This window comes from Tachyglossus aculeatus, chromosome 5 (assembly GCF_015852505.1).
Source record: "Tachyglossus aculeatus isolate mTacAcu1 chromosome 5, mTacAcu1.pri, whole genome shotgun sequence".
Classification (NCBI taxonomy): domain Eukaryota; kingdom Metazoa; phylum Chordata; class Mammalia; order Monotremata; family Tachyglossidae; genus Tachyglossus; species Tachyglossus aculeatus.
This window is the reverse complement of record NC_052070.1, coordinates 58,087,973-58,111,254: the sequence shown is the minus strand read 5'-3', so window position 1 is coordinate 58,111,254 and position 23,282 is coordinate 58,087,973. Positions and strand designations below refer to the sequence as shown.

The window sequence follows — 23,282 nt, the reverse complement described above, 5'->3', positions numbered from 1 at the left end:
ACCTCTGACTCCAAAGCCTGGGCTCTTTCCACTGAGCCACGCTGCTTCTCCGTAATAACAGTAGCGATGGCATTTATTAAGCACTTATTAGGCACTAAGCTTTGGGGGTAGGAGTCCTCGTCCCATTTGAGGCTCAGAATCCGGCTTCTCCCCATAATATAGATGTTGCCGACTTGTACTTCCCAAGCGCTTAGTCCAGTGCTCTGCACGCAGTAAGCGCTCAATAAATACAACTGAATGAATGAGCCCGCTGTTGGGTAGGGACCGTCTCTATATGTTGCCAACTTGTACTTCCCAAGCGCTTAGTCCAGTGCTCTGCACACAGTAAGCGCTCAATAAATACGATTGAATGAATGAATGCGTAGATGGGGGAAACTGAGGCCCAGAGAGGTGAACTGCCCTGCTCAAGGTTGTACAGTAAGTCAGTGGGATTTGAGAAGCAGCGTGGCTCAGTGGAAAGACCACGGGCTTTGAAGTCAGAGGTCATGGATTCAAATCCCGGCTCTGCCAATTGTCAGCTGTGTGACTTTGGGCAAGTCACTTCACTTCTCTGGGCCTCATCTGCAAAATGGGGATTAAGATTGTGAGCCCTCTGTGGGACAACCTGATCACCTTGTAACTTCCCCAGCACTTAGAACAGTGCTTTGCACATAGTTAAGTGCTTAATAGGTGTGATCATCATTATTATTATTCATTCATTCATTCAATCCTATTTACTGAGCGCTTACTGTGTGCAGAGCACTGTACTAAGCGCTTGGGAAGTCCAAGTCGGCAACATATAGAGACGGTCCCTACCCAACAGTGGGCTCACAGTCTAGAAGGGGGAGACAGACAACAAAACATATTAACAGAATAGAATAAACATGTACAAATAAAATAGAGCAATAAATACGTACAAACACATATACAGGGCGCTTAATAAATGCCATAAAAAAAACAAACCTGGTCGTCTTGTAACCTCCCCTAGCGCTTAGAACAGTGCTTTGCACATAGTAAGTGTTTAATAAATGCCATAAAAACACACACACACACACACAAAAACCCGGTCACCTTGTAACCTCCCCAGCGCTTTGCACATAGTAAGCGCTTATAGATGCCATCATTATTATCACTATTATTGTTATCAGCCCCAGGCCCACTTCAGCCGCCCGGTGACCTTTGACCCCGCGGAAGGCGGGTTCCCCGTAATAATAATGATGGCCTCGGCTTATCCTGTGTCTCCTGACCCCCATCCCGATTTCTTTCCACTCGGCCACCGTGCTTCCTTTCAAGTGCCACGGGTTGGAATAGATGTTTGATGAGATCAAGTGGCAGGGTCCTGCCATTTGCTTAACGTCCCCAGCGCTTAGAACAGTGCTTTGCAATCAGTCAATCAATCAATCGTATTTATTGAGCGCTTACTATGTGCAGAGCACTGTACTAAGCGCTTGGGAAGTACAAATTGGCATCACATAGAGACAGTCCCTGCCCAACAGTGGGCTCACAGTCTAAAAGGGGGAGACAGAGAACAGAACCAAACATACCAACAAAATAAAATAAGTAGGATAGAAATGTACAAGTAAAATAAATAAATAAATAAATAAATAGAGTAATAAATATGTACAACCATATATATATATATACAGGTGCTGTGGGGAAGGGAAGGAGGTAAGACGGGGGGATGGAGAGGGGGACGAGGGGGAGAGGAAAGAAGGGGCTCAGTCTGGGAAGGCCAGACTTTGCACATAGTAAGCGCTTAATAAATGCCATTATTATTATTATTATTATTATTTGCTTCTCTACAAATGAGACCCCCAAAACTGAGACTGTTCAGAGCTCAAGACAGGGCCTCTCTTGCCTTTTCCCCCTTGCCAAACTTTATACTCCTTGCCATTTGTAAGCGTTGGGCTTTCATTTCCCTTGTTTGGCAAAGTGATTTATTTTCGTGACCCCGTTTTCCCTCCTAAACCCTTATGTTTTTTGCCAGCAGCAGCTGCTTCATTTTCCAGAGGGACAAATGGCCCTTGAAGTGGTCTTGCCCAACTGCAAGTCATCCCAGGAGTCCCGTGGTTTATTCCCAGGGAAGAAACCCCAGGGCCCAGCAGCCTAAATCTTCGGCCTTCCACTAATCTGGGAGTTCAAACTATGTGGGGGGGTTTTTGTTTTATTTTAAGGGTATTTAAGCGCTTACAATGTGCCAGGCACTGTATTAAGCACTAGGGTAGATACAAGCAACACAGTCGCTGTCCCACGTGGCGCTCACGGTCTTAATCCCCATTTTACAGATGGGGTAACTGAGCCCAGAAAAGTGAAGTGACTTGCCCAAGGTCACCCAGCAAGCAAGTGGCAGAGCTGGGATCTCCTCCCCCTTCCCTTCCCCCCCTCACCTTACCTCCTTCCCCTCCCCACAGCACCTGTATATGTGTTTGTGCATATTTGTTACTCTATTTGTACAAATTTATTCTATTTATTTTATTTTGTTAACGTTTGTACGGATCTATTACTCTATTTTATTTGTACATATTTATTCTATTTATTTTGTTAATATGTTTTGCTTTTGTTGTCTGTCTCCCCGTTTTATCATCATCATCAATCGTATTTATTGAGCGCTTGCTGTGTGCAGAGCACTGTACTAAGCGCTTGGGAAGTACAAATTGGCAACATCTAGAGACAGTCCCTACCCAACAGTGGGCTCACAGTCTAAAAGGGGGAGACAGAGAACAAAACCAAACATACCGACAAAATAAAATAAATAGAATAGATAGGTACAAGTAAAAAAAATAAATAAATAAATAGAGTAACAAATATGTGCATACATATGTACAGGTGTATATGAGCCCGCTGTTGGGTAGGGACCGCCTCTAGATGTTGCCAACTTGTTCTTCCCAAGCGCTTAGTCCAGTGCTCTGCACACAGGAAGCGCTCAATAAATACGATGGAATGAATGAATCATCATCATCAAGCGTATTTATTGAGCGCTTACTATGTGTAGAGCACTGGACTAAGTGCTTGGGAAGTAGAAATTGGCAACACCTAGAGACAGTCCCTACCCAACAGTGGGCTCACAGTCTAAAAGGGGGAGACAGAGAACAAAACCAAACATACTGACAAAATAAAATAAATAGAATAGATATGTACAAGCAAAATAAATAAATAAATAAATAGAGTAACAAATATGTACATACATATGTACAGGTGTATATATACATATATCACAGTTCTAGACTGTGAGCCCGCTGTTGGGTAGGGACCGCCTCTAGATGTTGCCAGCTTGTTCTTCCCAAGCGCTTAGTCCAGTGCTCTGCACACAGGAAGCGCTCAGTAAATACGATGGAACGAATGAATCATCATCATCAATCGTATTTATTGAGCGCTTACTATGTCCAGAGCACTGGACTAAGCGCTTGGGAAGTACAAATTGGCAACACCTAGAGACAGTCCCTGCCCAACAGTGGGCTCACAGTCTAAAAGGGGGAGACAGAGAACAAAACCAAACATACTGACAAAATAAAATAAATAGAATAGATAGGTACAAGTAAAATAAATAAATAAATAAATAGAGTAACAAATATATATGTATATATACATATATCACAGTTCTAGACTGTGAGCCTGCTGTTGGGTAGGGACCGCCTTAGATGTTGCCAGCTTGTTCTTCCCAGGCGCTTAGTCCAGTGCTCTGCACACAGTAAGCGCTCAATAAATACGACGGAATGAATGAATGAACCCAGGATTCCCAGGCCCGGGCTCTTCCAACTAGGCCGCGCTCTTCCCATCGCCTTACGGTCTTTATCTCTAAACAGGGGCTCCCTTCCCGCTTTCCATTTCCACTGTCTTCCTCCCTCGCTCATAGCAGCCTCTGATTTTTGCGCTTCTCAGTGTGGCGTCAGGTGGACAAAGGCACCGCGGAAGGGACGATCGACGCCATGCTGCTTCAGGGGCAAGGTAAGCAGAGTTGTTCATCCCCACCTACTAGGGCTTCGCTCCCCGCCTCCTCCCGTTTCCCTGGGGGCCGGGTTTGAAAAAGGATGGGCCGCCCCGGGGTCTTTAACGGAAACGAAGGTCAAGAGGCTTGGAGACCTTTTCCGTTCTTTTTTTAATTTTTTATAAAGCGCTTACTATGTGCCGAGCACTGTTCTAAGCGCTGGGGAGGTTCCAGGGTGATCAGGTTGTCCCACGGGGGGCTCACAGTCTTCATCCCCGTTTTCCAGGTGAGGGAACTGAGGCCCAGAGAAGTGAGGACTGACTAGACTGTGAGCCCACTGGTCATTCTTTCAATCGTATTTATTGAGCGCTTACTGTGTGCAGAGCACTGTACTAAGCGCTTGGGAAGTACAAGACGGCAACATATAGAGACGGCCCCTACCCCACAGCGGGCTCATAGTCCAGAAGGGAAGGACAGACAATGAAACAAACCATATTAACAAAATAAAATAGTACTATATGTACTTCCCAAGTGCTTAGTATAGTGCTCTGCACACAGTAAGCGCTCAGTAAATGCGATTGAATGAATGAATGAAATGACTTGCCCAAGGTCACCCAGCTGACACGTGGCGTAGCCGGGATTTGAACCCCTGACCTCTGACTCCAAAGCCCGGGCTCTTTCCACTGAGTCTTGCTGCTTGGGGAATCGAGGGTATCCCATAGTCCCTGGGGAATAATAATAATAATAATAGCAGTATTTGTTAAGCGCTTACTATGTGCCAGGCACTGTACTGGGCGCTGGGGTGGATACAAGCAGATCGGGTTGGACACAGTCCCAGTCCCACATGGGGCTTTCAGGCTCAACCCCTATTTTCCAGATGAGGGAACTGAGGCCCAGAGAAGTGAAGTGACTTGCCCGGGGTCACACAGCAGCCGAGCGGCGGAGCTGGGATTAGAACCCGTGACCTCCCAACTCCCAGGCCCGTGCTCTAGTCACTACACCGTGCTGCTTTCGTACTTACTGAGCGCTTACTGAGTGCAGAGCACTGTCCTAAGTGGTTAGAAGGGTCCAGGACAACAGAGTTGATAGATAGACACATCCCCTGCCCACAAGGAGCTTCCAGTCTAGAGCAGGAGACGGACGGGACTGGAACTAAATAAATGACAGCCACGGATGGAGTTTTGGCCCGCTTCTCTCCAGACGCAATCACCGTGTCCAACGGAGGCCGGATCCTCCGTTCCTGGGAGACCAACATCGGAGGCTTGAACTGGGAGACGACGCTGGAGCCTGGCGCGTAGGTGGAGGGCCTCTTCCCTATCTGGGTCGATATTCCTGGGAGCGGGCGGGTATCATCTGGAGTATAACCTGGAATCTCCCCACATCCGCCAAGCTAGCTCTCTTCCTCCGTTCAAGGCCCACCTGAGAGCTCACCTCCTCCAGGAGGCCTTCCCACACTCAGCCCCCTCCTTCCTCTCCCCCTTTTCCCCCTCTCCATCCCCCCCGCCTTACTTCCTTCCCTTCCCCACAGCACCTGTATATTCATTCAATTCATTCAATCGTATTTATTGAGCGCTTACTGTGTGCAGAGCACTGTACTAAGCGCTTGGGAAGTACAAGTTGGGGACATATAGAGACGGTCCCTACCCAACAGCGGGCTCACAGTCTAGAAGTGGGAGACAGACAACAAAACAAAACATATTAACAAGATAAATAGAATAGTAAATTCATGGGCTTTGGAGCCAGAGGTCATGGGTTCGAATCCCGGCTCCGCCACATGTCTGCTGGGTGACCTTGGGCAAGTCACTTAACTTCTCGGAGCCTCAGTTCCCTCATCTGTAAAATGGGGATTAAGACTGTGAGCCCCATGTGGGACAACCTGATCACCTTGTATCCCCCCCAGCGCTTAGAACAGTGCTTTGCACATAGTAAGCGCTTAACAAATGCCATCATTATTATTATTATTATTATTATTATTCATTCAGTCGTATTTATTGAGCGCTTACTGTGTGCAAGCACCGTACTAAGCGCTTGGGAAGTCCAAGTTGGCAACATCTAGAGACGGTCCCTACCCAACAGCGGGCTCACAGTCTAGAAGGGGGAGACAGACAACAAAACAAAACATATTAACAAGATAAAATAAATAGAATCGTAAATGTGTACAAGTAAAATAGAGTTATAAATACGTACAAACATATATACGCTTAGAACAGTGAGCGCTTAGAACAGTGAGCCCGTTGTTGGGTAGGGACCATCTCTATATGTTGCCAACTTGTCCTTCCCAAGCGCTTAGTCCGGTGCTCTGCACACAGTAAACGCTCAACAAATACGATCGAATGAATGAATATACAGTAGATATGTTTGTACGGATTTATTACTCTATTTTACTCGTACATATCTATTCCATTTATTTTATTTTGTTAATACGTTTGGTTTGGTTCTCCATCTCCCCCTTCTAGACTGCGAGCCCGCTGTCGGGTAGGGACCGTCTCTAGCTGTTGCCAACTTGGACTCCCCAAGCGCTTAGTGCTCTGCACACAGTAAGCGCTCAATACACGCGACTGATTGATCGAGTAGACCCAAGCGGAACCGGTTCGTCTTAAGGCAGCTGTCGGGAAGGGCTCGGTGGGTCGTTCGGTGGGTGGGCAGTGTGTGAATCTGAATGCCGCTCGGTCAGCCGGCGGTCTCTGAGACCCCCGCGCCCCGCCGCCCTGTGCTCAGTTTCCAGATGGCCAACCTCGTGGGCCCGCAGGATGCCGTGAAGTACGTGGCGGTGCTGAAGAAGACCTCGCTGGCCCTCTATTACCTCTCCCACGGGCACCAGAAGTGGACGGACCACCTTCCGGAGAGGTAGGGGCCGGCGGCGGCCGCTCCTTTCTTCCAGCGGCGACTCCTCCTTTTCCCGAGCGGCGTCTGGCCTTTACCCGACACCCCCGGCGCGCTCCGGGACGTCAGGGCCTGCCTTCCCCGGGCTCCGCAGCAAGGACCGGCCCACGGTACTCTGTCCATCTTGGCTCTCCCGAAACTCCGCACAAGAGCAAGCGGCACCGTCTTGCGGGTTGGGAAATTGAGGCCGGCGCCCCCAGAATTCCCAGGACTCAACTGGAGGCGTCCGAATCCGCCCCACGCCCCCAGCCCTGGGGGACGAATTCTGTTCTAATTATGTTCCCAACTTGGACTTCCCAAGCGCTTCTGCACGCAGTAAGCGCTCAATAAATACGATTGATGATGTTCTGGCCTCTCAATCAATCAGTCGTATTTATTGAGCGCTTACTGTGTGCAGAGCACTGTACTAAGCGCTTGAACCAGTTTGGTGCCACGACTGAGTGGGAGGTTTGCAACCATCCTGGTCTACAGATGCTCCATTAGGACTTGTCGGGTGGAGGGTTGGAGAGAACCTCCTTTCTCTCCCCTGCCTTACCTCCTTCCCCTCCCCACAGCACCTGGATATATGTATATATGTTTGTACGGATTTATTACTCTATTTTATTTGTACACGTTTATTTTATTTTGTTAATACGTTTTGTTCCGTTGTCCGTCTCCGCCTTCTAGACTGTGAGCCCACTGTCGGGTAGGGACCGTCTCTAGATGTTCCCAACTTGTACTTCCCTAAGGGCTTAGTCCCGTGCTCTGCACACAGTAAGCGCTCAATAAATACGATTGAGTGAATGAATGGAGTTCACTGAAGCCTTAACCGTACGGTATTTGTTCCATTTCGGGGATTACTCCTTTCATAATAATAATCGTCGTATTTGTTAAATGCTTACGCTGTGCCCAGCCCCGCATTAAGATCTGGGGCAGGTACAAGGTAACCAGGTCAAGCGTGGTTTTCCTCCCACATGGGGCCGACGGTCTAAGGGGGAGGGAGAACAGGGATTTCATCTCCATTTTACAGGCGAGAAACTGAGGCCCAGTGAAGTGACTTGCCCAGGGTCACACCGCTGGCAGGTGGCGGAACTGGGATTAGAACTCGGGTCCTCTGGCCCCCAACCCCGCGGTCTTTGCTTCTCGACTAGGCCGTGCGGCCTCTGTTTAAGGCGAAGAGAAGCAGCGGGGCCTAACGGGAAGAGCACGGGCTTGGGAATCAGAGAACCTGGCTTCTAATAGCGGCGCCGCCAATTGCTTGCTCCCTCACCTTGGACGATCCACTTACCTTCTCTGTGCCTCAATCAATCAATCAATCAATTGTATTTATTGAGCGCTTACTGACCTTGGACGATCCACTTAACTTCTCTGTGCCTCAGTCAATCAATCGTATTTATTATATTACTCTATTACTCTATTTATTACTCTATTTATTTATTACTCTATTTTACTTGTACATATCCTATTTATTTTATTTTGTTAGTATGTTTGGTTTTGTTCTCTGTCTTCCCCTTTTAGACTGTGAGCCCACTGTTGGGTAGGGACCGTCTCTATATGTTGCCAATTTGTACTTCCCAAGCGCTTAGTACAGTGCTCTACACATAGTAAGCGCTCAATAGATACGATTGATGATGATTTATTGAACGCGTACTGTGTGCAAAGCCACAGTTTCGTCATCTATCAGACGGGGGTTAGATATCCGTTCTCCCTCCTACTCAGCCCGGGAATTCCACGTGGGACGGGGGCTCCGTCCAAACCGATTAACTTGCATCTTCAGCAGCGGTGCTTGATTGTCCAAACTGATTAACTGGTATCTCCCCCGGGGCTTACTACAGTGCCCGACACGTAGTAAGCAGTGAACAAATGCTGTGAAAATAAAAGTGAAGGGCCAGCATCCGGGGGGCTCTGATAAAGAGGCTCGACACCTCTGCCCCCTCCGTGGCACGGCCCCGAAAGTGACGGATTGGGAAGCGGCGTGGCTCGGTGGAAAGAGCCTGGGCTTTGGAGTCAGAGGTCATGAGTTCAGATCCCGACTCTGCCAGTTGTCAGCTGCATTCATTCATTCATTCATTCAATCATATTTATTGAGCGCTTACTGTGTGCAGAGCACTGCACTAATCAATCAGTCAGTCAATTGTATTTATTGAGCACTTACTGTATGCCGAGCACTGCACTAATTAATCAGTCAATCAATCGTATTTATTAAGCGCTTACTGTGTGCAGAGCACTGCACTAATCAATCAATCGTATTTATTGAGCGCTTACTGTGTGCCGAGCACTGCACTAATCAATCAGTCAATCAGTCGTATTTATTGAGCGCTTACTGTATGCAGAGCACTACACTAATCAATCAGTCAATCAATTGTATTTATTGAGCGCTTACTGTATGCAGAGCACTACACTAATCAATCAATCAGTCAATCGTATTTATTGAGCGCTTACTGTGTGCCGAGCACTGCACTAATCAATCAGTCAATCAATTGTATTTATTGAGCGCTTACTGTGTGCCGAGCACTGCACTAATCAATCAGTCAATCAATTGTATTTATTGAGCGCTTACTGTATGCCGAGCACTGCACTAATCAATCAGTCAGTCAATCAATCGTATTTATTGAGCGCTTATGGTATGCCGAGCACTGCACTAATCAATCAATCAGTCAATCAATCGTATTTATTGAGCGCTTACTGTGTGCAGAGCACTGCACTAATCAATCAGTCAATCAATTGTATTTATTGAGCGCTTACTGTATGCCGAGCACTTCACTAATCAATCAGTCAATCAATCGTATTTATTGAGCGCTTACAGTGTTCAGAGCACTGCACTAATCAATCAGTCAATCAGTTGTATTTATTGAGCGCTTACTGTGTGCAGAGCACTGGACTAAGCGCTTGGGAAGTCCAAGTTGGCAGCATCTAGAGACAGTCCCTACCCAACAGTGGGCTCACAGTCTAGAAGGGGGAGACAGAGAACAAAACAAAACATATTAACAAAATAAAATAAATAGAATATGCACAAGTAAAATAAATAAATAGAGTAATAAATACGTAAAAACATATATACAGGTGCTGTGGGGGACGTAAGGAGGGTAAGGTATGACTTTGGGCAAGTCACTTCACTTCTCTGGGCCTCAGTTCCCTCATCTGTCAAATGGGGATTAAGACTGTGAGCCCCCCGTGGGACACCTTGATCACCTTGTTACCTCCCCAGCGCTTAGAACAGTGCTGTGCACATAGTAAGCGCTTAATAAATGCCATCGCCGTCATTATTATTATTATTTTTAGATCTCGCCAGCCGTTTCAAGAACACTCTCTACTCTGGGGGCGGCCACCTGGCTTGAGGGTGGCCTTCCCAGACTGAGCCCCTTCCTTCCTCTCCCCCTCGTCCCCCTCTCCATCCTCCCATCTTACCTCCTTCCCTTCCCCTCAGCACCTGTATATATGGATATATGTTTGTACAGATTTATTACTCTATTTATTTTACTTGTCCATATCTATTCTATTTATTTTATTTTGTCAGTATGTTTGGTTTATGTTCTCTGTCTCCCCCTTTTAGACTGTGAGCCCACTGTTGGGTAGGGACTGTCTCTATATGTTGCCAGTTTGTACTTCCCAAGCTCTTAGTACAGTGCTCTGCACATAGTAAGCGCTCAATAAATACGATTGATGATGATGAGGGTACCAGTGCCACTTCCTGCTCTGTTCTTTCCTTGTTTCTTTCTTTTAAAGTCCGTGTCCCCCTCCAGCCTGGCAGCTCGTTGTGGGCGGGGGACGTGTCTGTTTATTGCTCCGTCGTACTCTCCCGGGCGCTTAGTACACGGGAAATGCGTCTGACCGCCCTTCCTCCCCTCCCGCAGCGACTCGGTCCGGTACCAGCTGGCGTACTCGCGTGGCACCGGTGCGGTGCAGGTCGTGGGAGCCGTCCCCCAGAGCCACGTGAACATCGTCACCGTCAACGTGGAAGACGGAGAGATCGTTCGGCAGGTCTGACCGGGTGTCCCGTCCGGTGGGGCCGGGAGACGGGGTTTGGGAGAAGGCAGGAGGGACGTCGGCCGCGCCGGGCCGGGCTCCCCGGGACGGCCGGACGCCCGGCCCCCTTCCCGTGGCCGTGACGGCAGGTTGGGCGGTACCCGGAGGCAGGGACCGCTTTTCCCGGCCTCCCATCGCGCCGCGTGTCATCTCCCAGGTGCGGGTAGCCGCCCCGTGGCTGAGGGGGCTGAAGGGGGCCTGCGGCGTGGTGGGCGAAGCCGTGTTGGTGTGCGCCGACCCCGGCACCCGCTCCCTCTACACCTTGGCCCTGGAGACGGAGGCGGAGGCGAAGCAAGTCCCGCTGAAGGTGACGGGTGCCCCCCTCTACGGCCTCCGCCGGGGGGAAGATGTCGCCCGGGGGGGAGGATGAACTCGCTGTGGGCGGGGAAACGTGGCCACCGACTCGGGTCAGTCATTCAGGTCTGGGAGTCGGAAGGACCTGGATTCTAATCCTGACTCCCCGTTTGTCTGCTGTGTGGCCTTGCGCAAGTCACTTAACTTCCCTGTGCCTCGGTTATCTCATCAATCAATCAATCGTATTTACAGTAGTACAGTGCTCTGTACTAAGCGCTTGGGAAGTACAAATTGGCATCACATAGAGACAGTCCCTACCCAACAGTGGGCTCACAGTCTAAAAGGGGGAGACAGAGAACAGAACCAAACATACCAACAAAATAAAATAAGTAGGATAGAAATGTACAAGTAAAATAAATAAATAAATAAATAAAGAGTAATAAATATGTACAACCATATATACATATATACAGGTGCTGTGGGGAAGGGAAGGAGGTAAGACGGGGGGATCTCATCTGCGAAACGGGGATTAAGACCGTGAGCCCCATGTGGCACGTGGACTGTAACCAGCCTGATTAGCTTGTGTCTATTTCAGCGCTTAGTACGGGACACGTAGTAAGTACTTAACAAGTGCCATCAAAAAAACCATGATCAATCAATCAATTGTATTTTTTGAGCACTTACTATGTGCAGAACGCTGTACTAAGTTCTCAGGGGAGTAAAATATAACAAAGTTGGTAGAGGTTTCCCGCCCACAATGAGCTTATTTGTACGTATTCTATTTATTTTATTTTGTTAATATGTTTTGTTTTGTTGTCTGTCTCCCCCTTCTAGACTGTGAGCCCGCCGTCGGGTAGGGGCCGTCTCTATGTGTTGCCGACTTGTACTTCCCAAGCGCTTAGTACAGTGCTCTGCACACAGTAAGCGCTCAATAAATACGATAGAATGAATGAATGAATTCATTCAGTCGTATTTATTTAGACTGTGAGCCCACTGTTGGGCAGGGACTGTCTCTATATGTTGCCAATTTGTACTTCCCAAGCGCTTAGTCCAGTGCTCCGCACACAGTAAGCGCTCAATAAATATGATTGATGATGATGATGATTTATTGAGTGCTTACTGTGTGCGGAGCACTGGACTAAGCGCTTGGGAAGTGGTAGTGCCCTCTCCCAAGCGCTTAATACAGCACACAGCAAGCGCGCGATAAATACCATGGATGAGGAGGAGGGCCCCGGTAGGAGGTCTGCCCAGATCCCTAGGGTGGTCATCTCACCTTCTTTGGGAATGTCGATGGGGTCCCTCTCGTTCACTCATTCATTCATTCAGCCGTATTTATTGAGCGCTTACTGTGTGCAGAGCACTGGACTAAGCGGTTGGGAAGTTGTAGTGCCTTCTCCCAAGCGCTTAATACAGCACACGGCAAGCGCGCGATAAATACCATGGATGAGGAGGAGGGCCCCGGTAGGAGGTCTGCCCAGATTCCTAGGGCGGCCATCTCGCCTTCTTTGGGAATGTCGATGGGGTCCCTCTCGTTCACTCATTCAGTCATTCAGTCGTATTTATTGAGTGCTTACTGTGTGCAGAGCGCTGTACTAAGCGCTTGGGAAGTTGTAGTGCCCTCTCCCAAGCACTTAATACAGCACACGGCAAGTGTGCGATAAATACCATCGATGATGAGGAGGGCCCCGGTAGGAGATCTGCCCAGATTCCTAGGGCGGCCATCTCGCCTTCTTTGGGAATGTCGATGGGGTCCCACTCATTCAGTCATTCAGTCGTATTTATTGAGCGCTTACTGTGTGCAGAGCACTGTACTAAGCGCTTGGGAAGTCCAAGTTGGCAACATATAGAGACGGTCCCTACCCATGAACGGGTTCACAGTCTAGAAGGGGGAGACAGACAACAAAACAAACCGAGAGATTTAGACTTGACATGGAGTGCGTCCATTCATTCTTTTATTCAGTTGTACTTATTGAGCGCTTACTCTGTGGAGAGCACTGTCCTAAGCGCTTGGGAAGGTGCAGTACAATGACAGATGCATTCCTGCCCACAACAAGCTCACAGTCTAGTGGGGGAGACACATTAATATAAATAAATACATTCAGTAAATAAGGTAATTATAGGTATATACAGATTTATACAGCTCTAAACTAAGCTCCTTGTGGGCAGGGAATGTGTCTGTAATACTGTTAGGTTGTACGCTCCCAAGCGCTTAGCATAGTGTTGTGCACATAGTAAGCACTCAGGTTGAGTGAAATGGAGTTGTCTGCACGTGGGTAAGGGGGAGCAAAGCAGGTCTGTGGAGAAGGGCTGTGAGCCCGCTGTTGGGTAGGGACCGTCTCTATGTGTTGCCAACTTGGACTTACCAAGCGCTTAGTACAGTGCTCTGCACACAGTAAGCGCTCAGTAAATACGATTGAAAAGGCCTGTTGGGGTCGTCATTCATTCATTCATTCATTCAATCGTATTTATTGAGCGCTTACTGTGTGCAGAGCACTGTACTAAGCACTTGGGAAGTCCAAGTTGGCAACATCTAGAGACGGTCCCTACCCAACATTCATTCATTCATTCATTTAATCGTATTCATTCATTCATTCATTCATTCAGATTTATTGAGCCCTTGCTGTGTGCAGAGCACTGGACTAAGCGCTTGGGAAGTCCAAGTTGGCAACATATAGAGATGGTCCCTACCCAGCACTCATTCATTCATATTTATTGAGCGCTTGCTGTGTGCAGAGCACTGGACTAAGCACTTGGGAAGTCCAGATTGGCAACATATCGAGACGGTCTCTACCCAACATAATTCATTCATTCATTCATATGTATTGAGCGCTTACTGTGTGCAGAGCACTGTACTAAGCGCTTGGGAAGTCCAAGTCGGCAACATATAGAGATGTCCCTACCCAACAGTGGGCTCACAGTCTAGAAGGGGGAGACAGACAACAAAACATATTAACAAAATAGAATAAATATGTACAAGTAAGATAAGTAAATGTGCACAAACATATATACATATATTCATTCAGTCAGTCGTATTTATTGAGCACTTACTGTGTGCAGAGCACTGGACTAAGCACTTGGGAAGCCCAAGTCGGCAGCATCTAGAGACGGTCCCTACCCAACAGCGGGCTCACAGTCTAGAAGGGGGAGACAGACAACAAAACTAAACCTATAAACCAAATAAAATAAGTAGAATAAATATGTACAAGTAAAATAAATAAGAGTAATAAATATGTACAAACATATATACATGTTCATACATTCAGTCGTATTTATTGAGCGCTTACCATGTGCAGAGCACTGTACTAAGCGCTTGGGAAGTCCACGTTGGCAACATCTAGAGACGGTCCTTACCCAACAGCGGGCTCACAGTCTGGAAGGGGGAGACGGACCACAAAACTATAAGCCAAATAAAAGAAATAGAATAAAAATGTACAAGTAAAATGAAAGCGCACAAATATGTACGGATGGAGCCGGGCATATATTTTGTTTTGTTGTCTGTCTCCCCCTTCTAGACTGTGAGCCCACAGGTGGGTAGGGACCGTCCCTAGATGTTGCCAACTTGGACTTCCCAAGCGCTTAGTCCAGTGCTCTGCACACAGTAAGCGCTCAATTAATATGATTGATTGATTGATTGATTTTCTTCCTCCCCCCAGACCCTGGAGCTGGACTTTCAGGATGGTTTCCAGCCGCGGATAGTGGCCACCCAGCCCAACCTGGCGGGCGCTTCCCGGGCCCAGTTCTTCGTCCAGCTGTCGCCCAGCCGGTTCGCCCTCCTCCAGTCCCGCCCGGGGGGCCTGAGCCTGCTCCGCCACTTCCCGCAGGTAACGCCCGGCGGCCCGCTCCTGCCCGTGGACTCGCCCCGGGCCCGGGTGGGTTGAGGGGCTACTGCTGGAGCGCCAGCCCGCTCTCTTGGAGCCGGAGGTGCCACCCCAACCCGTGCTCATCGGGCGTGGACGGGGTCCGGTCCTCTCCTTGCCAGCAGACGTTTTGGCAAGGCTGCCCCCCACCACGACTGGAAAACGCCCCCGTATCACCAGGCCCGAGGGGATAGCAATAATAATAATAATAATAATATTGGCATCGGGCGTGGGTGGAGTCTGGTCCTCTCCTTGCCAGCAGCCGTTTTGGCAAGGCTGCCCCCCGCCACGACTGGAAAACGCCCCCGAATCACCAGGCCCCAGGGGATAATAATAATAATAATAATATTGGCACCGGGCATGGATGGAGTCCGGTCCTCTCCTTGCCAGCAGCCGTTTTGGCAAGGCTGCCCCCCGCCACGACTGGAAAACGCCCCCGAATCACCAGGCCCAAGAGGATAATAATAATAATAATAATAATAATATTGGCATCAGGCGTGGATGGAGTCCGGTCCTCTCCTTGCCAGCAGCCGTTTTGGCAAGGCTGCCCCCTGCCACGACTAGAAAACGCCCCCGAATCACCAGGCGCGAGGGGATAATAATAATAATAATAATGATAATGATGACAATAATAATAATATTATTATTCGGTTCTCTCCTTGCCAGCAGCCATTTTGGCAAGGCTGCCCCCCGCCACGACTGGAAAATGCCCCCGACTCACCAGGCCCGAGGGGATAATAATAATAATAATAATGGCATTTGCTAAGCTCTTACTACGTGTCAAGCCGGGGTACATACAAGCTTGTACACAGTCCATACCCCGCATTCCTTCACTCAGTCGTATTTATTGAGCGCTTACTGTGTGCCAAGCACTGGCCTAAGCACTTGGGAAGTCCAAGTCGGCAACATCTAGAGACGGTCCCTACCCGACAGCGGGCTCCCGGTCTTCATCCCCATTTTACAGGTGAGGGAACTGAGGCCCGGAGAAGTGAAACGACTTGCCCAAGGCCACAATCAATCAATCAATCGTATTTATTGAGCGCTTACTGTGTGCAGAGCACTGTACTAAGCGCTTGGGAAGTCCAAGTTGGCAACGTATAGAGACAGTCCCTACCCAACAGTGGGCTCACAGTCTACAAGTGGCAGAGCCGGGATTAGAACCCGGGTCTTTCCGACTCCCGGGCCCACTCTGCTTCCCTGGGCTCGCTCTCAACTCTGCCACCTCCTCCATTCGTGAGAGGCCCGCGAAACCCCAACCCCCCCCCCCCCCCATGCCCCCTTTACCTCTATTTATCCTGACGACTTATTTATTTATTTTACTCATACATATTTATTCTATTTATTTTACTCTGTTAATACGTTTTGTTTTGATCTCCGTCTCCCCCTTCTAGCCTGTGAGCCCGCTGTTGGGCAGGGCCCGTCTCTCGATGTTGCCAACTTGGACTTCCCAAGCGCTTAGTCCAGTGCTCTGCACACAGTAAGCGCTCAATAAATACGATTGAATGAATGAATGGATTCCCTCCCTTACGCCCTCCACGCCTTCCGTCCGGGAGCCCGCAGCGCTCCCCGCCATCGGAGCCCTCGTGAAATCCCAGCTCTGACGATTTCCCCCATCAACTCCCAACCTGCCGAGTCCGACGACCCTCACCTGCGAACATTTTTCCGTCTGCCCTCTCCGTGAGCAGGGGACGGGCCCCGTGCTTCTCCGTACTTTCCAAGCGCCTAATACAGTGCGTCGCACCCGGGAGCGTTCAGTAAATACTTCTGTTACTGCCGGGGGGGGGGGGGCCGCTGTGTGTCCTGACGGTCTCCTCTCGTTCCTCAGGCTGCTCTGGTGAGCTTTGCCACCACGGGGGAGAAGACCGTAGCTGCCGTCATGACCTGCCGCGGTGAAACGGTGAGTACGGCATGGGAGACACCTAGGATTCATTCAGTCCTATTTATTGAGCGCTTACTGTGTGCTAAGCGCTTGGGGTAGTACAAGCTGGCAACATACAGAGGCGGTCCCTACCCAACAGTGGGCTCACGGGCTGGCAGATTTCCTAGACTTCCTAGATTTTCCGGGAGGATTTTCCTCCCAGCTCGCTCTCAGCCCCGAGGACCAGATATTTGTCGTGGGGAACCCAGGGTCTTGGATTCCAGCCCTGGTCCTACACTTGGAAGGGGTGGGCGGGAAGATCGAACCCTCTCATCAGGCTTAGTGGAATATATAGGTTGTATATGTTATATTGTATAATATACGTGTGTGTGTGTATGTATATGTATGCATGTGTATATATGTATATATGTATGCATGTATATGTGTATGCATGTACATGCATATATATGTATGTGTGTATGTATGAACGCATGTATGTATGTGTATATATATATATGTGTATGTATGTGTATATATGCATGTATGCATGTGTGTATATATGTGTGTGTATGTATATGTATATAGGTGTATGTGTGTGTGTGTATGTGTATGTATATATGTGTGTATGTATGTGTGTATATGTATATGTGTGTATGCATGTGTATGTGTGTGTATGTGTGTATATGTATATATTTGTGTGTATGTGTGTGTATGTGTGTATATGTATGTGTGTATGTGTGTGTGTATATGTGTGTGTGCATGTATGTATATGTGTGTGTATGTATGTGTATTTGTGTATGTGCATGTATGTATGTGCATATGTATGTGTGTGTATGTGTGCATATGTATATGTGTGTAGGTGCATGCGTATATGTGTGTGTGTATGTATGTGTATTTGTGTATGTGCATGTATGTATGTGCATATGTATGTGTGTGTGTGTGCATATGTATATGTGTGTAGGTGCATGCATATATGTGTGTATGTATGTGTGTATATGTATATGTGTGTGTATGCATGTGTATGTGTGTGTATGTGTGTATGTGTGTATATGTATATATTTGTGTGTATGTGTGTGTATGTGTGTATATGTATGTATGTATGTGTGTGTGTATATGTGTGTGTGCATGCATGTATATGTGTGTGTGTATGTATGTGTATTTGTGTATGTGCATGTATGTATGTGCATATGTATGTGTGTGTATGTGTGCATATGTATATGTGTGTAGGTGCATGCGTATATGTGTGTGTGTATGTATGTGCATTTGTGTATGTGCATGTATGTATGTGCATATGTATGTGTGTGTGTGTGTGCATATGTATATGTGTGTAGGTGCATGCATATATGTGTGTGTGTGTATGTGTATATATGTATATGCATGCACACACATATACACACATATATGTATATACACACACACATATATGTGTATATATATACATGCACACATATATATGTATGCATATATCTATCTATATACACATATACACACACATATGTATGTATGTATATATATATTGGCAATATCGGAGAAGCTGCGTGGCTCAGTGGAAAGATCACGGGCTTTGGAGTCAGAGGTCATGGGTTCGAATCCCGGCTCCACCACATCTCTGCTGTGTGACCTTGGGCAAGTCACTTAACTTCTCTGAGCCTCAGTTACCTCATCTGTAAAATGGGGATTAAGACTGTGAGCCCCACGTGGGACAACCTGATCACTTTGTACCCCCCCAGCGCTTAGAACAGTGCTTTGCACATAGTAAGCGCTTAACAAATGCCAACATTATTATTATTACTATTATTATTGCCAACTTGTACTTCCCAAGCACTTAGTACAGTGCTCTGCACATAGTAAGCGCTCAATAAATACGATTGATCGATTGATTGAGTGGGGGCTTTGAGCCAGGGGATCTGGGTTCTAATCCCGGCTCTACCCCCTGCCTTCTGGGTGACCTCGGGCAAGTCACCCAACGTCTCTGGGACTCAGTTTCCGCCTCTGTGAAAGGGGGATTCGGTACCTTTCCCCTTAGACTGTCAAACCCCCGCGGGACCGGGACTGTGTTCAGCCTGTCTTCTAACTATCCCAGCACCTAGTACGGTGCTTGGTACAAAGTAAGCGCTTTAACACTTATCACAGTATCATGGTGATGATGATGACGATGATGATAATTCATTCATTCATTCAAACGTATTTATTGAGTGCTTACTGTGTGCAGAGCACTGTAGTAAGGGCTTGGGAGAGTACAATACCACAATAAACAGGCACATTAATGATAATATTTGTTGTGTTGACTATATACCAAGCCCCTTACTAATCATGATGATCATTCATTCATTCATTCAAACGTATTTATTGAGCACTTACTGTGTGCAGCGCACTGTAGTAAGGGCTTGGGAGAGTACAGTACCCCAATAAACAGGCACATTAATGATGTTTGTTAAGTGTTGACTATATACCAAGCCCCGTACTAATCATGATGATCATTCATTCATTCATTCATTCAAACGTGTTTATTGAGCACTTACTGTGTGCAGAGCACTGTAGTAAGGGCTCGGTTAGAGTACAGTACCCCAATAAACAGGCACATTAAAGATAATATTTGTTAAGTGTTGACTATATACCAAGCCCCTTACTAATCATGATGCTCGTTCATTCGAACGTATTTATTGAGCGCCTACTGTGTGCAGAGCTCTGTAGTAAGGGCTTGGGAGAGTACAGTACCCCAATAAACAGGCACATTAATGATAATATTTGTTAAGTGTTGACTATATACCAAGCCCCTTACTAATCATGATGATCGTTCATTCAAACGTATCTATTGAGCGCTTACTGTGTGCACAGCACTGTAGTAAGGGCTTGGGAGAGTACAGTACCCCAATAAACAGGCACATTAATGATAATATTTGTTGTGTTGACTATATACCAAGCCCCTTACTAATCATGATGATCGTTCATTTATTCATTCAAACGTGTTTATTGAGCGCCTACTGTGTGCAGAGCACTGTAGTAAGGGCTTGGGAGAGTATAATACCACAATAAACAGGCACATTAATGATAATATTTAAGTTTTGACTATATACCAAGCCCCTTACCAGTCATGATGATCATTCATTAATTCAGTCATATTTATTGAGTGCCTACCGTGTGCAGAGCACTGTAGTAAGGGCTTGGGAGAGTACAGCACCCCAATAAACAGGCACATTAATAATATTTGTTAAGTGTTGACTATATACCAAGCCCCTTTCTAATCATGATGATCATTCGTTCATTCATTCAAACGTGTTTATTGAGCACTTACTGTGTGCACAGCACTGTAGTAAGGGCTTGGGAGAGTACAATACCCCAATAAACAGGCACATTAATAATATTTAAGTGTTGACTATATACCAAGCCCCTTACTTGTCATGATGATCATTCATTCATTCAATCGTATTTATTGAGCTCCTACTGTGTGCAGAGCACTGTAGTAGGGGCTTGGGAGAGTACAATAGCACAATAAACAGGCACATTAATAATATTTGTTAAGTGTTGACTATATACCAAGCCCCTCACTTGTCATGATGATCATTCATTCATTCAGTCGTATTTATTGAGCGCCTACTGTGTGCAGAGCACTTGTAAGGGCTTGGGAGAGTACAGTACCCCAATAAACAGGCACATTAATGATAATATTTGTTAAGTGTTGACGATATACCAAGCCCCTTACTAATCGTTATGATAATTCATTCAGACGTGTTTATTGAGCGCTTACTGTGTGCAGAGCACTGTAGTAAGGGCTCGGGAGAGTACAGTACCCCAATAAACAGGCACATTAATGATAATATTTCTTAAGTGTTGACTATATATCAAGCGGTAGATATAAGATAATCACTTCGGACACGATACCAGTCCCACGTGGGATTGGCAGTCCAAGTAGGAGAGAGTAGGATTTAGTCCCTATTTTACAGATGAGGAAAACTGAGACACAGTACGTATCATTAATAATGATGATAGTAATAATAATAACGGTATCGGTTAAGCGCTTACTGTGTGCCAGCACCGTTCTAAGAGCTGGAGTGGATACAAGCATATTGGGATGGATACAGCGTGGCTCAGTGGAAAGAGCCCGGGCTTTGGAGTCAGAGGTCACGGGTTCAAATCCCGGCTCCGCCACTTGTCTGCTGTGTGGCTTTGGGCAAGTCACTTCACTTCTCTGGGCCTCAGTTCCCTCATCTGTAAAATGGGGATTCATTCATTCATTCATTCAATCGTATTTATTGAGCGCTTACTGTGTGCAGAGCACTGGACTAAGCGGTTGGGAAGTCCAAGTTGGCAACATATAGAGACGGGCCGTACCCAACAGCGGACTCATTCATTCATTCATTCATTCAATTGTATTTATTGAGTGCTTACTGTGTGCAGAGCACTGGACTAAGCGCTTGGGAAGTCCAAGTTGGTAACATATAGAGACGGTCCCTACCCAACAGCGGGCTCATTCATTCATTCATTCATTCAATCGTATTTATTGAGCGCTTACTGTGTGCAGAGCACTGTACTAAGTGCTTGGGAAGTACAAGTCAGCAACATATAGAGACGGTCCCTCCCCAACAGCGGGCTCACAGTCTAGTCGTCGGCCCACGGCAGCTTCCTTTTGGAGAGTCCTGGGTTCTAGAGGCCGGGGTCTGGAAAACGATCAGCTTGCTGATTTCCCCGTCCCCCTCTCCCTCATCCCACGGCCCGTTTCCTTTCAGCAGAAGGCTGGCAGCGTCGAGGACGGACCAGCGGACAGCGCCGCGGACCTGCGGAGCGCACAGGTAAATGGGACCCCGGCCCGCTGGCCGGCAGCCGGGGGACCGGGGGACGGACGGAAGGAAGTAGCGGCGGCAACGGCGGCCCCCCAAGAGGATCTCACATTCAGTTAGAGAAGCAGCGTGGCTCAGGGGAAAGAGCCCGGGCTCTGGAGTCCGAGGTCAGGGGTTCGAATCCCGACTCCGCCACGTGTCAGCTGTGTGACCTTGGGCAAGGTACTTCACTTCTCTGAGCCTCGGTGACCTCATCTGCAAAACGGGGTTGAAGACTGTGAGCCCCCCGTGGGACAACTTGATCACCTTGTATCCCCCCTCAGCGCTTAGAACAGTGCTCTGCACATAGTAAGCGCTTAACAAATGCCATTATTATTATTATTACTATTACTATTATAATTTTTATATATATATTATGACATTTATTAAGCGCTTACTATGTGCAAAGCACCGTTCTAAGCTCTGGGGAGGTTCCAAGGTGATCAGGTTGTCCCACGGGGGGCTCACAGCCTTAATCCCCATTTTCCAGATGAGGGAATTGAGGCCCAGAGAAGTGAAGCGACTCGCCCAGAGTCACACAGCTGACAATCGGCAGAGCTGGGATTTGAACCCATGACCTCTGACTCCTAAGCTCGGGCTCTTTTCCACTGAGCCACGCTGCTTCTCAACTTATTAACTTCTTAAGTTATTATTCAGTTAACGGGGACGCGGTGGGTCCCAGGATATTATTATTCAGTTAAGGGGGACGCGGTGGGTCCCAGGAAGAAGTCCTGGGCTCTACTCCCCGGTCGCTCCTTCGACCGGGTCTCAGTTTCCCCCATCCGTGGAATGGAGCATGGCCGGCGTTGAGTCGCCGGTTGGGTGTGAAGGACCCGCCGGTGACCCACAACCCTCCAAGTCAGCCGGTAGTTGTCATTCATTGTTGTATTTATTGAGCGCTTACTGTGTGCAGAGCACTGTACTGAGCGCTTGGGAAGTCCAGGTCGGTAACGGATAGAGACGGTCCCTACCCGACAGCGGGCGTGGCTAGGAGAAGCGGCGTGGCTCAGTGGAAAGAGCCCGGGCTTTGGAGTCAGAGGTCATGGGTTCGAATCGCGGCTCCGCCGATTGTCGGCTGGGTGACTTTGGGCAAGTCGCTTCACTTCTCTGGGCCTCAGTGACCTCATCTGGAAAATGGGGATGAAGACAGGGAGCCCCCCGTGGGACAACCTGCTCACCTTGTAACCTCCCCAGCGCTTAGGACAGTGCTTTGCACATAGTAAGCGCTTAATAAATGCTATCATCATTATTATTATTATTATTATTATTATTGAGGACTTACTTTGTGGAGAGCACTGTACTAAGCACTTGGGAGAGTACAAAGAGATCCCAGTTATGTCCCCTTAGCCCTAGGGGATCGGGTCTACCAGCTGTACTGTATTGTACTCTCCAAGTCCATCAGTGGTATTTATTGAGCGCTTAATGCATGTAGAGCATTGCAGTAAGCACATAGGAGAGTAAGTTAGTGGCAAGAGCATATATATATATTTGTACGTATTTACTATATTTTATTTGTACATATTCTATTTTTTTTATTTTGTTAATATGTTTTGTTTTGTTCTCTGTCTCCCCCTTCTCGACTGTGAGCCCACTGTTGAGTAGGGACCATCTCTAGATGTTGCCAACTTGGACTTCCCAAGCGCTTAGTCCAGTGCTCTGCCCAC

General features: G+C 47.6%; 1 protein-coding gene across 4 annotated transcripts in view; it reads left to right on the top strand.

Annotated features, from left to right (window-relative positions):
• The window catches only part of EMC1 (ER membrane protein complex subunit 1), a 72,882-nt gene that overhangs the window by 8,823 nt on the left and 40,777 nt on the right, over positions 1-23,282 (top strand). For 2 of the 4 annotated variants that reach the window (XM_038746357.1, XM_038746355.1), the window contains exons 3-10: positions 3,859-3,924; positions 5,105-5,198; positions 6,623-6,751; positions 10,621-10,747; positions 10,950-11,099; positions 14,740-14,907; positions 16,769-16,840; positions 21,532-21,591. In XM_038746357.1, coding sequence (XP_038602285.1) covers positions 3,859-3,924; positions 5,105-5,198; positions 6,623-6,751; positions 10,621-10,747; positions 10,950-11,099; positions 14,740-14,907; positions 16,769-16,840; positions 21,532-21,591 — 866 coding nt within the window. Of the gene's footprint in view, positions 1-3,858; positions 3,925-5,104; positions 5,199-6,622; positions 6,752-10,620; positions 10,748-10,949; positions 11,100-14,739; positions 14,908-16,768; positions 16,841-21,528; positions 21,592-23,282 lie in introns of all 4 variants that reach the window. The other 2 variants (XM_038746356.1, XM_038746354.1) reach the window with 1 other exon arrangement.